This window comes from Poecilia reticulata, linkage group LG5, assembly GCF_000633615.1.
Source record: "Poecilia reticulata strain Guanapo linkage group LG5, Guppy_female_1.0+MT, whole genome shotgun sequence".
NCBI lineage: Eukaryota > Metazoa > Chordata > Actinopteri > Cyprinodontiformes > Poeciliidae > Poecilia > Poecilia reticulata.
Genome location: NC_024335.1, coordinates 21953298 through 21968048, shown reverse-complemented (window position 1 = coordinate 21968048; position 14751 = coordinate 21953298). Strand labels below are relative to the sequence as shown.

The 14751-nt window shown below is 37.8% G+C and overlaps 1 protein-coding gene across 1 annotated transcript; it reads left to right on the top strand.

The window, feature by feature from the left end:
* Positions 1-2442: 2442 nt before the first annotated feature.
* Positions 2443-14666, top strand: nuak2 (NUAK family, SNF1-like kinase, 2). Its single transcript, XM_008409795.2, has 6 exons — positions 2443-2929; positions 9130-9250; positions 9598-9749; positions 10657-10722; positions 11738-11990; positions 12086-14666. Exons 1-6 carry the CDS (start codon positions 2726-2728, stop codon positions 13108-13110), a joined length of 1821 nt encoding a protein of 606 aa, XP_008408017.1. The 5' UTR covers positions 2443-2725; the 3' UTR covers positions 13111-14666.
* Positions 14667-14751: the final 85 nt, after the last annotated feature.

The window sequence follows — 14751 nt, the reverse complement described above, 5'->3', positions numbered from 1 at the left end:
CCTTAAACACACCATCTTATAATATTAGATATTGTGGTGGCTTTATTTTATTGTGTTTTGAATTGAGTGTTTAATTAGCTTATTCACTTGATTTTTATGCTTTCTCTTATTTTATTTATTGCTGATGTTCATCACTTTGTTTCAGCTGCGGCTGATGTTAAAGTATTTCATATATAAAGTTGTATCCATGCTGTAAAAATACATTACATCAGAAAAAGTCTGAAAGAAAATCAACTGGATAAATTTTGCAAAACCAGCATTTGTACTGAATTTTGATCTAGAAAGGCAGATAGTTCATTTTATTTTCTCTGGAGGCACAAAACACATCACAAGTTCCACGTCATCTTGAAAACATTGTTTCCACAGCTAAACGATGCCAAAGGCTCTTGAAACTTTATGAGTGGTGAACACCTTTTTGAACACCGTTGACATTTAGGACATTATTTTTGCGTTTCTACTGACTGGCCAATATAAATCTCTGTCTTGTTTGAGCATAAAACTTTTCCCCATTTGATGTGATCTTAGTTTCTGCTAAAATTTTCCGTGAAGGTGTCAGTTTTGGAGCAGGTGCTTCTATCTTGGTCGCTGCCCAGTTGATTTCCACTGGGGAAGCTGGTGTTACAAGTTCCCAGTTCAAGGTAGACCGGAATCTCGTAAAGTTGTTCTTTTGCTTATATGTTGAGGTATGGGCCCCAAAAAAGCAACTATTTTGAATAAACTTTGCTAAGTTTCCCAAAAAGAGTAGCAAATATCTAGCCAGGATTGCGAATCATGGACTTCCTTTATTAATCAGAGTTAATTTCTTCAGGTCAACAAAAGCTGCAAAAAAAAAAAAAATGTTACTGTAAACTATAAAATTTATTCACTCTAAATCTTACTTCTTTTTTTTTTATGAAAGAGTCACATTTACAGTCAAACTGATAATAATTAATATTTTGTAACTCTACCTTACTATCCTTCTTGTTTTTTTTTGGAAGTGCTGATGATGTGATGTTTTTTCTAGGTCATGTGTTTGTTTTTCTCTAAATTTTGGTCACAACTGCAAGACTTGGCACCAGAATGTGTTCATATCCATTGTTCATCTTGTGCACAATGTTCCTTTGCATGCACGAGTGAATAAATGTCTGGCACATCGCTCTGCCAACAAGATGCAAAACAAACGGACTGTCCACGGGGGGTTAATCAAGACACAATGTGTGGATGAGCGGCTACTTTTCAAAAATTAAATCTGACGACTGCTGATCAGAACATCCTCACTGACACGTCCATTAGCTGTTCCCAAGAGCACACACATCTCACAGATAAATATATACACTTTACACACTTAACAAACATATATAAGTGCAATAAAGTGTACACACAGTAGTCATGTGCTCCATCTTTTTGATTTCATTGAAGTGGTCCAAAACGCTTAACCTACTTCATGAAAACAGGTGACGCGATGCTGACCTCTTGTGGCCCCCAGCTGCAATGACATGGCATCATCAAAACTTGTTCCTTATTTTCTTTAATTATCTAAAGCCTCTGAACAAAAGTGAATACAAGTATAATGCGCGCTAACCATAGTGCAGCTAAAAAAAGGAGTGAAAACTATGTGTATAAGCTGTACGATAGAATGGAACTGTAAATAACTATTTATTAAAAAAACTGATTTAAGGAAAAATCTCACTGTGCTCCTTTGTATTGTTCAGATAGTTACAAAAATAAGAGACAGATCTGTCTATGACCAACACTGACCAACTTTTTGCATTTTTGCTCGTATTTTTGTATATCTCGTTTATAGTCTGCTGTTATACATCCACATATTGAACTATCCTACCCTACTCAGTTGCAATTTTCTTTCAATCTAAGGATGCTATTGGTAATGACTGCAGTGTTTTTTTTCTTAGTAATTTTTTTTTTACTGTAGTCTGTTATTTCTGATGTTTAGACTGTTATTTTGCACTTTTAAATTAAACTACGTTGCACTTTGGTTTAGCTGAATTTCCCTTAATTTCTATTCTATTCTATTCTATTCTATTCTATTCTATTCTATTCTCCAGAAAGAAACAACGCGTATCCTCCAAACAATGTTGAAGATATTATCACATTAATTTAGGATCTTTCGAGGTAAATGTGCTAAACAAATTTATATCCTAGAAAACATGATACACTTTAACAGCATAATAAGATAAAACTCTCTTTTTTTTTTTTATTCATTTAAATGCTATATTCGCGCTCTGATGCGCTACTGACTTCTCAATTTATTAATGGCGTTTGTTCTATCGACCTGTGCATCCCGACTGGGAGAGCAACAACTTGAAAGCAACCAAAGTAGGCGAAAGCAAATCAAGAAATGCTAAATAAAGCATAATATGAGGAAATAGAAACACAATCAATGAAACTGATAAAAGAGAAAGAAAAACTGAGGGCACTCTACTTTCACGGACATCTGATCCGTCACCTGAAACGCCTCCTCCCCCGCTTGACGTAGTGCTGTGCGGGCGGTGCTCCCTCTCTCCCCCTCTTACATGTGTACCTGCATATCTCTGCGCTTCATGTTTGTCTTTCCTCGGCGTTTGCTCAGAGCTCTCCACGGGAGACCTCTTAAGAGTTCATTTCAAACCAGACCAGGGAGAACCACGTCGGCTCCGGAGTCCCTGGGATGCGTTTTAGAGCACCAACACCTGACTCTGAAAGTAGGTAACAAAGACCCACCACCACCACCACCACGGCGTGTGTCAGCATGGATGGCCCACACGCTGCCCGCTTCCCACCGGATGACGACACTCATTTTGGGAAAACTCCGTCCCAGCTGCCCGCGAAGAGGCAAGCCGTGAAAAGACACCATCACAAACACAACCTGAAGCACAGGTACGAGTTCCTGGAGACCCTGGGCAAAGGGACCTACGGAAAGGTGAAGAAAGCCAAGGAAAGATCTGGCAGACTGGTGAGACACAGCAGATTATCTTCTCTGTTTTTGTTAATAATGCATGGCCACACACCAAGTTTGCAACCTGCCTGCTCACCACCTGTTGTTTACAGGTAGAGGGGTTGTTCTTATGAAGCCTGCCAGCAGGTAGTGTGTGTTTTAAAATTTAAGTAAGAGGGGAAAACGGACGAGAGTTCATGTTTCACTGTAGGGAAATTGGGATGTTTCTCCGTGAAATGCAGAATGCGTGTTTTTATGTATTTCTTTATTTAAAAAATAAATAGAATTGCGAAACATGCATTGAATCCAAACCAGTTGTTTAAATAACCAATCAGGAGCCGAGTTTGGCAGCTGTGCAAATACATTGCACAAACTGAGACCTTTCACAACAGCAGCTAGTCAGAGGTGGGGAGCAACTACTTACAGCTACGTGTAACTTTTTGGAGAAAATGTACACAACAGCCAAGACCCTGGGTTCATATACACCAAGGCTTGATGTAATCAAACCTTGATGTAATCGAGCCTTATCTACACATTGTGTCTTGATTAGGACGGTGTAGTTTTAGCGCATTGTCCTTTTTTTATTTTTGCTTGAATAGTGTAATGTAGTAAAGCTACTCTTGAATATAAAATGTCTGAATAATACTCTTACTAACCCTGAATGTAGGACAAAAATATTTTAATCAAAAATGCACCAAGCACAGACACTAACCTGCAGTTTATGACAAAGTAAGACTTATTGTTTGTACGCTTCATTGTTTCAGTGCTATATTTGGAGGTCAAGTGAACAGAAACGGCATATATTGCAAGTGGAAGTACTTTATCTTGTTCTTACACCTTACCGATATTTCATAACTTTTATACTAAAAAAATAGGGAAAGTATTTCCTTAAATTTATTTTGTAATGATATAGTATTTGCCTTTAAAACACCAGAATTGTCACATAACTTTATATTTTTATCTGTCTCATGACATCATTTTAAAAATTAGAATCAGATGCCCTGTATACTGAGTAGCCATTTTAATCAAATACTTTTTACTCTCTTGTATGGTTACTTTTTACTTCTAGTTGAATACAAATATGTGGAAGTAATGCAACTCTTCTCACCTTTGCAACTAGTTGAACATCATCACTTTGACTTGACACGCACACATGAGTCATGGCACAAAGGCATTGTGTTGGGCTGACAAAAGCAGGTTTTCCCCTGAAGGAGTCTTTGACAGGAAAGTTTAGAAACTTTCTTTCAAACTTCCTGATTCAGGAAGAGGGGGATGTTCAGGTGAATACCGATTCACTTTGATACAAGGAAATGAGAAGCATTTAAAAGAAAAGGGAAGGAGGGAAAAAAAAGCTAAAAATGGAAAATGTAAATTATATTCCCTAATATGGTTTGACTATTTCTACTTTTAGATAAAAAATATGAATGTTTCAGTTTAACATTTTATGTTTTTAAACAAGAAGTGAAATAAACATTTGGTTTTTGTTTCCCATTAGTAAAAACAGTTATGGCTAAACTGAGAAAAAAAATAAATGGTGTTGGTGTTTACAGTGTAAAATAATTTTAATTAAATGCTATAGAAAGTGGAATAGGCACCATGGTTTAGGAACAAAGTACCGGCCTTCCCCCTCATTCTGCTGCACACTGCTGTTTAGCTGAATGAAAGATGGCTTCTACACTTTCACTTTATCTACAAGAAAAATAAATTTGACATGCTGTTTTAAAGGGGTAAATATAAGCTAATAATTTGAACATTATGGATGATAATCACATTTACTTTAAAGGCACATTTAGCTTATGTTTATATTATGTGTTTAATAACATAACTAATGACTCATTATTTGTACAATTTATGCTTTTCTGTGTTAGTCATTTTCACTCCTAACTAATTTAGCTAATGCTATATATATATTTTTTTTTTTGGTGGGGGGGGGGGGGGGGGGGGTATTTTTACTCAAGTCTGGTTCAACAAATGCATGATTCAGTGCCTGTTTTTGTTTTCATAAAATTCAACAAGTTGCAGCAAACAGGACGTCACAAGTGAAAGCAGGAATATTTTAATGGTTTAGTTTCAATTATCTGATTTCATTCAGGTCACTGCTAAAAATAACAGGCTGGGCTCAACGTTCATGTTTTTCTTATCGGATCTTTTCGCCTTTTACACATGGCGTGTAGCATGAGCGAAAGCCGTTTCATCTCAGGAAATTCCCTGAGATTCTTGAAGCAAACATGCAGTGATTCAAGTTCAGTCTTGTCTACACGCCCTCTCTTCTTTCTCACCGTCTGACCTGACTTATCGCCGAGCAGATCTTGAGAAATGAGTCTGTGTCTGAGATTCATTCCTGTTGACAAGTTTCCTGACACAATATGCCTCGGGTCTAAATCAGTCTAGAGAGAAGACAAGTGAAGTAACGATACGAAACGTAAAGGAACAAGGCATTATTTTCCGATAATAAATGCTCGGTAATGATAACTGGTTTGACCCGGACAATGGACGGCTCTGTCTCTCTTATCACTGCCGCTGCCCCTGTTGTCTAAGCTCACATATTTTATGACATGATCCTGTTTAGGTTGGGGGTCAGTAGATGTGAAGTGCTGCTAATCACATACCAGGAAAACTGTAGGTTTGGCCCCTACATTGGATTATAATATTCACTAATTCTGAATAAGTTTGGTTTAATTTTAAAGCAGAGCTTTACTAAACTGCTTTTAAAGTTAATTTATGACGTACTCAGTAGAAACTACTGTGTTGTTCCACAAATACTTTTACCTACGTCAACATTTCATGACAAAGATTTGCTTAAAGCAGGTGAAATGATTTTATCTGGTCTAGACTTAAGGTCAGAGATTATAAAAGACTGGGATGAATTTTTATTCTACAGTGGAAGTTGTATTCGCATAAACACTGGTTTTTATTATGACAAGGAGAAGATAAGAAAGTGTCCAAGTAAAAATTAATGACCTGAGCTGAAGTTTTAAAGTAACTTGCTGGTTTGCTAAATAGTGAAAGTGTTTCTGTTCTGTAAAAATGTCATCACATTTCCCTCAGACCTTAGTTAAATGTGAATAAAAATACTTTTTAAATATTTCTGACTATAACATACATGTGCAAAATTTTAGGGAGGTGATCACAAGGCCAATATTTTCAGTTGCAGATAAAGTAAGAATTGAAAATCTTCAATTTTATTGTGTTTTTTTTGACCAGCAATATAAATACATAGTGAAGATAATATATAAGCTAGTTTACTTAATCTTTTCTGCATCAATCAATTAAAATAGAAATATTTAATTAACATCACAAATAAGTTGGAAAGCTCTGACATCTAAGATTATTGTCCTACAAACCCATTATTCTCTTGTTTCCTAATTAGCTTCAGGTTAGCGCAGTACATGAGCTTTTTTTGATTGTTTAAAAAACTAGTCAGCAGTTAAAAACACCAAAAACTTAAATCTGCTCTCTGTTTACAAGATCATTTTGTTTTAATCACATAAATATTCAATCAGTGTAGTTTAATAATAATCCAATCTTTTTTTTTAACCTCTTTCTGGATCAGATGGCACAGCTAGCTAGCAGCTACTAGCTAGCTAGTGTTGGCTGTTTTGTAGTCATGGATTAAAGGTTTGATTTTTGTGTCTCTTTGTAGGGAATATCATGTTAAAACGCTATCATCTATTTTAATTTGTCTGTTTTTCTGCTCTTTTTGATTTAGAGCAGAAACCCTAAATTCCAGATCACAAAACATGTTGGCTAATTCTTGCAGCATTATTGCTTTTGGAAGGAAAATGGCTGGTTTCGATTTAAAAGAAAAATCTTAAGCTTTACTATGTTGTGCTGTTCAGCTAATAAAACAGTTACAGGTTGATGTAATTGCATATATTTATATCAATTTGATAGCTTTTTGTTAGCTTGTGACTCAATTAGTATAACAAACAGTATTTTCTTACTAATCCTAATGGGTAACATTTTATTTGAAGGGGTGTGCATAAGACTGACATGACACTGTCATAAACATGGCATAACATCTGTCATGAACATAAAGAAGTCTTTATGAATGTTTGACTGTTGTCATGAAGTGTCATTCGGTAAATAATGACGCTTTTAATGCAAAGTTGCATTGAAAGTCCATTAAAAGTGCCAACTTTGCATGATTTTGTAAATAGTGACAATGCAAAGTTGGCATTTTTAATGGACTTTCAATGCAACCTTTAGAGCAACTTTGCATTAAAAGTGTCATTATGTACCGAATGACACTTTATGACAACAGTCATAAACATTCATAAAGATTTCTTTATGTTCATGACAGATGTTATGTCATGTTTATGACAGTGTCATGCCAGTCTTATGCACACCCCTTCAAATAAAGTTACCTGCTAAGGCTATAACTGTACTCTTTGGAGTTTGTGATAATAATTTTTATCAAACATGCTGTGATATTAAATTTGAGAGTATGCATATTTACCATTTGTTGTTAGTCAGTTATATTATGGCTTAGAACCAATAAACTTAAATTAGATAATAAATATTCTATCTCCTCCCCTTTTTACAAGGTTATTAACAGTTTTTTCATACCTTATTTTTCAATCCAGCAGGTTTATCTCTACAAACCAACCTTTTTTTTTTCTTTTTTTTAAATCACAGCTAGCTAGTTGATTTTACCGTTACTGTGTTTGTACAGAGAGGCAGTGTGAAATTTGTACATTTTCACCACTAGTTGTGTATTGTGTGAAGCAGATTGGCCTCCAACAAAGACGGCACAGAGTCTGAAAACCCCCACAGGGGTGTGAGGTCGTCACGAGTAGGATTTCACACCCTGTGAAAGCTATGCTAACAAACGCAGGAAACGGCCAGAATCGGGAAAAGGAGTCAGTGTCGTGGTGGGAATGTTGTGCTGACCCTAGAGAAAGAGCTACTCCAGACAGTCTGACTCACGACAAGAGACTGCTGCGTGTCGAAAGTGATTTAGCAAGTCGCTGCTTTACTCATTCTCCCGAGTCTCCAGCCTTGAGGGTTTAGAGATAAGCAGAGAAAAAGGAGGACACCCCACCGGCTGGGCCATCTGCCGCCTCATGACACCCTGAGCTTTGGGCAGACTGATGACGCACACAGAGGAATCCCAGGCATCTGGGCTGCAAATAGACAACCGTGACATACAAACATGAATGCAGCCTTAAAAAAAAAAAAACAGACTCCATAGCTCCCATTCAGACGTTCTTCTAAGGGCTCAAAAGAAAAAAATGGTGGAAAATATTTATTTTCCTTCTTGCATTCCTAAATATTTAGTCTCGTGTTCATTTGGCCTATTTAGAAAAAGCTGTGCAGAAGTTTTTGGTCCACTTCCCTCAGCTGGTGGTCAAGAATTTCATTGTTTTGAAATGACGGACAAAAAGCATTACTACTTTTGTACCTTTCTTTTCCTACCTAAAAACAAATCATTTCATATACTGTATGCAGTTCCTTAAAGGATGGCATACAAATGTTTTGTCATAGTCAAGTATTTTCATAACTTTATACAAACAAATGTTACCTAAAATCTAAATGTAAATGTGTTTTAATTCAACAACAACAATGTTTTACATCTGAAAAATCTGGCATAAAACGACTTAAACTAACCAAAGGTATGAAATGATGGAGCACAATGATCAGGACCAGGGCTGAATACTGATTTTAATGTTTAGTCTTAGAAAAGCTACTTTTTTTGCTTTTAATGCAAAGATTTTTTTTAAAAGTCAGCATTTCCTTTTCATATGAAATTGTAAATGATGCTGGTGAAATTCAAGTGAACATCTTGCCCGAAGCCATTTTCATAGAAAAATAATTTACATGAACTCACTTTGGAGTCACTTGTGACTACAATGGTTGATGTTTTGTTTTTTAATGGCTTGATATTATTAGTCGTGGTGGGTAAGACATTTCCACTGTGTGACAACCTCGAATAAACAAAGGTTTCTCTGTATCTCTGAAATAATGCAGTAATTTACTCCACTGTGGGTGTTTGTTTATTTCTTAACCAAAAAATGGGTTGCAGTAGCTTTCTTTCTGCTAGCTAGTGGTTAGCAACAGGTAGGGGAGCGGCAATGTTTAATAAATCTTACTTTCCTCAGCCTCTCATTAAAAGGAAACAGTATGACTGCAAACATAAAATCTTCTATGCTCTGTAATAAAAAAAGATATAATAAAACACATTAATTCAAGCATTTTGTCCCATTTTTTTCTTTTAGGTGGCTGTAAAATCGATCAGAAAGGAGAAGATCAAGGATGAGCAAGACCTGGTTCATATTCGGCGAGAAATTGAGATCATGTCCTCGCTGTGTCACCCCCACATCATAACCATTTACGAAGGTACGAATTTAATGCTCCTGAGAGCTTAGATTTACCAGGTAGTGTTCAACATTTTCAAACCGCCAGCTGTAAGAAAAACAGGAAAAAAAAAAGACATCTTGCTGTGAGAGACGGGAATTGAGAGTTTAGTCACGAAGGTCTTTGTGTTGAAGACTTGATGTGGTTATATAAGTGCTCAGTACCGCAGCAGCTCTGAGATAATGTGTTGACTCTTTTGTCCTCTGTCACCAATCGACTCTAATGAGACGGTCATTATCAGTGCTTCTTCATCCTTGTTATAGAAACCTGTAACACAGCATCCTAGTGTTGGAAATGTTTAAGCAAGGGATGCTCTTCTGCTTTCGTAGTTTTCGAGAACAAGGACAAAATTGTGATAGTGATGGAGTATGCCAGCCAGGGGGATCTGTACGACTACATCTGCGACAAGAAAAACCTCTCCGAACACGAAGCCAGGCACTTTTTCAGGCAAATCGTATCTGCTGTGCACTACTGCCATCAGGTAAGAATGTTTCACTCATAAAATCATAATTCAAACACCATAGAAACGGGTTATACATTTTCCACCTAAAAATGTTACGTAAGGGGCGTTATTTACCGTCACCAGGCAGCTCTGAACAGGGAGGCTGTGGGAACAATGAGACAGAAATGAGCAGAGCTAGCGCTGGGGCTAGAGGCCAGCTCTTCCAGAACACACACACACACACACACACACACACACACACACACACACACACACACTGTCTAACAGTTTAATGAGGGTGTGAATGAACAGAACCTCCTCCCTGACAAACACACAAGAGTTGGTTGTTTCTATGGTCCAGTCCAGCACAGTGACATTTAGGGCTTACTACATGTCAGGGTGAACAGTCTGCACTTTGGACTACCTTCATAAATGTTTGCTGGGATGAAACTTACTGCTAATTGCTTATCGTAGACGACGTCAGCCATCTGTCTTATTTTACTTTTATGGGGCACTCATTTCTTGTTAAATATTTAATCTTCCGTGCTTGCATAACGTGAAAGGTCATCAACGCGTGTTTTATTACCCACAATGTTAGCACAAACTATCAGTTTTTACCTAGATGCATCTTCGATATAAACAAATACAACAAAACTCTAGAATGCATTATCATACTGATTGTGAAACGCAGCTTGGTGATGTGTTTTTTTTTTTTTTTACTCCAAGGGAAACTAATTTGAGTCAAAGGTATTCCCCCCTGCAGAGCGAAGGACAAAGACACATAGCTGACATACTTGAAGAAAATGTTCAGTTTGAAAAAGAAAGAAATAACACTTTTGCATAATGTGGACATTTTAATATTAACTGATGTACAATAATGAGAATGAAGCTGAATTTTATGCTGCAGTTATGTCACATTTTTTAACAACTTTTTATTTCCTCCTAGAATGGAATAGTACACAGGGACCTGAAACTGGAGAATATTTTACTAGATGGCAACGGCAATGTGAAGGTATGCATGCTACGCTGACACCCTGTTTTATTGACACGCAACAACTCGTGAAAGTTGGAAATTTTTTACCAGCATTTTTCTTTCTCAGATTATGTTATACCAATAAAATGCATTGAAATGAATTCTTTACATTATTACTTTTTTTTCTTACTTACAGTGGCTATTAAAATTGCATATTTGCCAAATTACCAAGAAGTAGTCTTTAATTCGACTGAAAATCAAACAAATCAGTGAGGGGGGGAAATGTTGAAAATAAAAAGTGAGGAGCAACTGGCTGCATAAGTGTATAAACCCTTTGTTTTATAGACCGTGTGATTTAAATTCAGCTCTTGAATGTACTCCTCCCAACAATTAGTGTGAATCTGTCTGCCCAGGATGGCTGAAGGCGCTGCAGTCTTCAGTACTATTTCTTTGTTTTACAAGTAGAGTTGCAGGAGAAAGAACCTTTTTTTTCTTATATATATATATATATGCCACATTTTCACAAAATGTTTGTGCACCATACCCAAAGTAAAACATAGGTTTCCATCAAGGTAGATGTGAGTCTACCTTGAGTCACTGTGAGTCTGAGTAAACATCACAATCAACAATGAAATGCTTCACCTGAAGGAAATTAAAGTTTTGGAATAGAGTATATAGAGCGGAAAACTGAATACGACACTTGAAGCGAGCCGTGGAGATGAGATGCCATTAAAGTCTGACAGATTTACACACTTATGCAACCAGGTTACCTACTTGTTTTTGTATACCTTTTCCACAAATATTTGTTTTTCAAATGAATTGTACAGAATGTATGTCACATTAAATGAGGAAAATGATTAATAATGCTTTTACTTTACAAAACCTGTCACTTTACTAAATGTTGCGTGTATTCTTTAGACTCGCTGTACGAGCTATTATTTAAATAAAAAATAATTATCTTCACTAAATGGTGTCTGTAGTAATGGAAAGATGAAATGGTAATCTACTATACCATGAGACATGAAGGTAATATTTTGACTTCTTACCTTTTCAGATTGCAGATTTTGGGTTGTCCAACCTCTACCACAGAGATGAATACCTTCAGACCTTCTGTGGCAGCCCTTTATACGCGTCCCCAGAGATCGTCAATGGACGGCCGTACCATGGGCCTGAGGTTGACACCTGGTCCCTTGGCGTGCTGTTGTACACATTGGTTCATGGCACCATGCCATTTGATGGGCTCAACCACAAAATCCTGGTGCAGCAGATTAGCACAGGGAGCTACCGGAAACCAAGCAAACCATCTGGTACATCTGATGCTCTTCATTTGGATGTGTAATCTTATTTCTAAGCCAAACTTGAGCACTAGATCTATAATGTTTTCCTTCTTTTGCTCTCACAGATGCTTGTGGACTCATTCGTTGGATGCTCATGGTGAATCCCGAGCGCAGAGCCACAATTGAGGAGGTTGCGGGACATTGGTGGCTGAACTGGGGCTACCAGCAGCCGCTGCTCTGCGAGAGGAAAAGCAGTTTGACAGAGCAAACCAGTTCACTGGTGTCTTCATCAAATCCCACTGGGCTGACCACTGTTGCTAGCTGGCTGCGGCGTACATCCAGGCCTTTACTGGAGAACGGCTCCAAGATGCGCTGCCTGCTCCGCTCGCAGGTTGGCGGAGGTGAAGTAGTCCGGCAGCGCTCTCTACGAAGGTCTCAAAAAGAGAATAACGTCTCGCAGACGGTTAATGAAACAATCACAGACTCCCGGCCCTGTAAGGGTATTCTAAAAAGGCGCAATAGTGCAAAACAGAAGGCAATACATGAAAGCCCGAATGTGGGTGTGGTGAATTCCCAGAACATTTCTCATGTCACTTCTCCTGCAGCGCTGCCACGTAAAGGCATCCTCAAGAAACCCGCAGAGAAAGAGTCTGGTTATTATTCTTCTTCACCTGAACACAGTGACTCTGGCTGGGTGCCACAAACTAAAGAGTGTCCTTCAGCTCCAACCTGTAGAAAAGGTATCCTCAAGCGAAATGGAAAGTTCTCTTCTGGTGGGCTTCAAGAGTTTGGCTCTCTGGATCAGCTGGCAGCTTCTTTACCAATAGGAGCCACCAGGTCCAGACCAAGCGGAGCTATCAGCGAAGACAGCATTCTGTCCTCGGAGTCCTTTGATCAGCTGGACCTGCCGGACCACGTGAGACCCCTGACACAATCGGACAAACCAGCCAAAACCAGCATGAGAGGCAGCGTCTCTGCAGACAATCTGTTGGACATAGCTGAGGACGGGATTCTGAGGGACGGAGTGCTGAGACCGTGGGACTGCTACAGGTCCGGAGTGTCCGACAGCGCCTTCTCAATCAGTGACTGCGATAATGTGACAGAAACTTACAAACAGGCCATGGCTATACGGGGATCTGCAGCAAACTAAGGATCCGGCTTTAGGAAAGAACAAACTACTAAGGACATGATGGCCAAAATGGGGCTTCTGGAAAACTTGAAGAATTGCACCAAACCAAAACGGGAGGAAAAGCGTATAAAGATCTGAATATGTTTTAGGTGATTCATAACTGGGATTTAATCTGGAAAATTAGACTGATTTTAATTGTATTTAAACTAAGCAGAGCTAAGGATCAGTTAAACATCAAAGATTTTTGGGACATGAGAGCTAAAGCTCAACATTTCAGAGCTGTAATGTTCTTCTTCGTTTGTCTCACATTTTAACCAAAACAATAGTTTGGAAAACATATTTCAAGTACAGCAGTCGACTGGACAACTTTCTCCTTTAATTCTCTCTTTATGACCAGTGTTTCACGTTGGCCTACTTTTCACATTTATGACCATTTGTTGCTGTTGATTTACAAAGTCTTTTATTTCCGTTGGTGTGCGTCAACACAGTTTTGACCCATTTAAATTTCAGTTTTGTGACCAGTGTGTAGGTTAAATGTTAGGATTACTTATCTGCTGTTATGGCTTTTATTGTGTGCAAACTGATATTTTGTAAACCAAAGAGTCAATCTACTCAGATGTTGGTGTGTTTTGTAAAACAAGAAGTGCCAAGATTATGTTTGCCTGTAAGTGAAATGTAATCTCAGTGTTTTGTTTCTTTTCATGTTTTCCCTGAAATTACTTGTTTGGATAATGACTTGAAAAAAAATAATTACGGGGTTCAACAGGTGTGACCAGTCAAACCTGCTTTTGCCTCCTCGCTTGCACTAATGCATAAACAGGTGGCTTCTGACTATTTGCATGCATGTGGCCGGTTCTAAGAGAGGGCGAGGCGCACCAACGCTTTGTTTCTCTCACGGGAATAGAAACACGTGCTTGTTTGTCTCTGCATATCTATGTAAGGATTGGGCACAGAGTGTGAGCTGTTCGAATATCTTGACTTGTATCAGGGTAAAACTTGGAATGAACAACCATATATGCAGATGATATTTTTATTTAAGCCTAAATATTCTCGCATATCAGTTTGGCTCTGGATAATAACGTCTACTGTTTTTGTTTTGGTTTTTTTAAGCAAGAAAGATGATATTGTTTGGTTAAAAATGTATACAATACACACAAGTTGCCTAATTCCTATTGGTTTTAAGTTAGGCGTGGTAGAGCAATTTTTATGACCTTTAACTTTAATGTCAAAGCTGCATGTGTATGCTGCTGTTCAAAAAATCTTTTGTCTTTAAATTAATATGGTAGTTTTATTGTAGGTAATCAGGAACGGATTACCTGCGTATGTGCACAAGAAATAATGTTTCTGCTGGAAGCTATAGGGAAAACGAGCAAGTTTACAAAGGCACTTTTGGTGAACAGAGTAAAGTGTATGTGGGCATTTTGACTTTTTCCTCTCCTCAGAGAAGGTGAAGGTTTGGAGGCTTTGCTCTTGCATTTTATGATGTCTGTGTTTGCCAAAGTTTCCAGCTTGTCATTGGTTTGTTTTATCTACATTCCTGGGATGAAGAAATCAATAAAAAAACAACAAAGAACTAATTTGCTGACTAATGCTGTTTGTGATCCACATGAATGTTTAGTTATTTTTTTAAATTGGATTCATTTGAGGTTGGAGTTGTTAGAA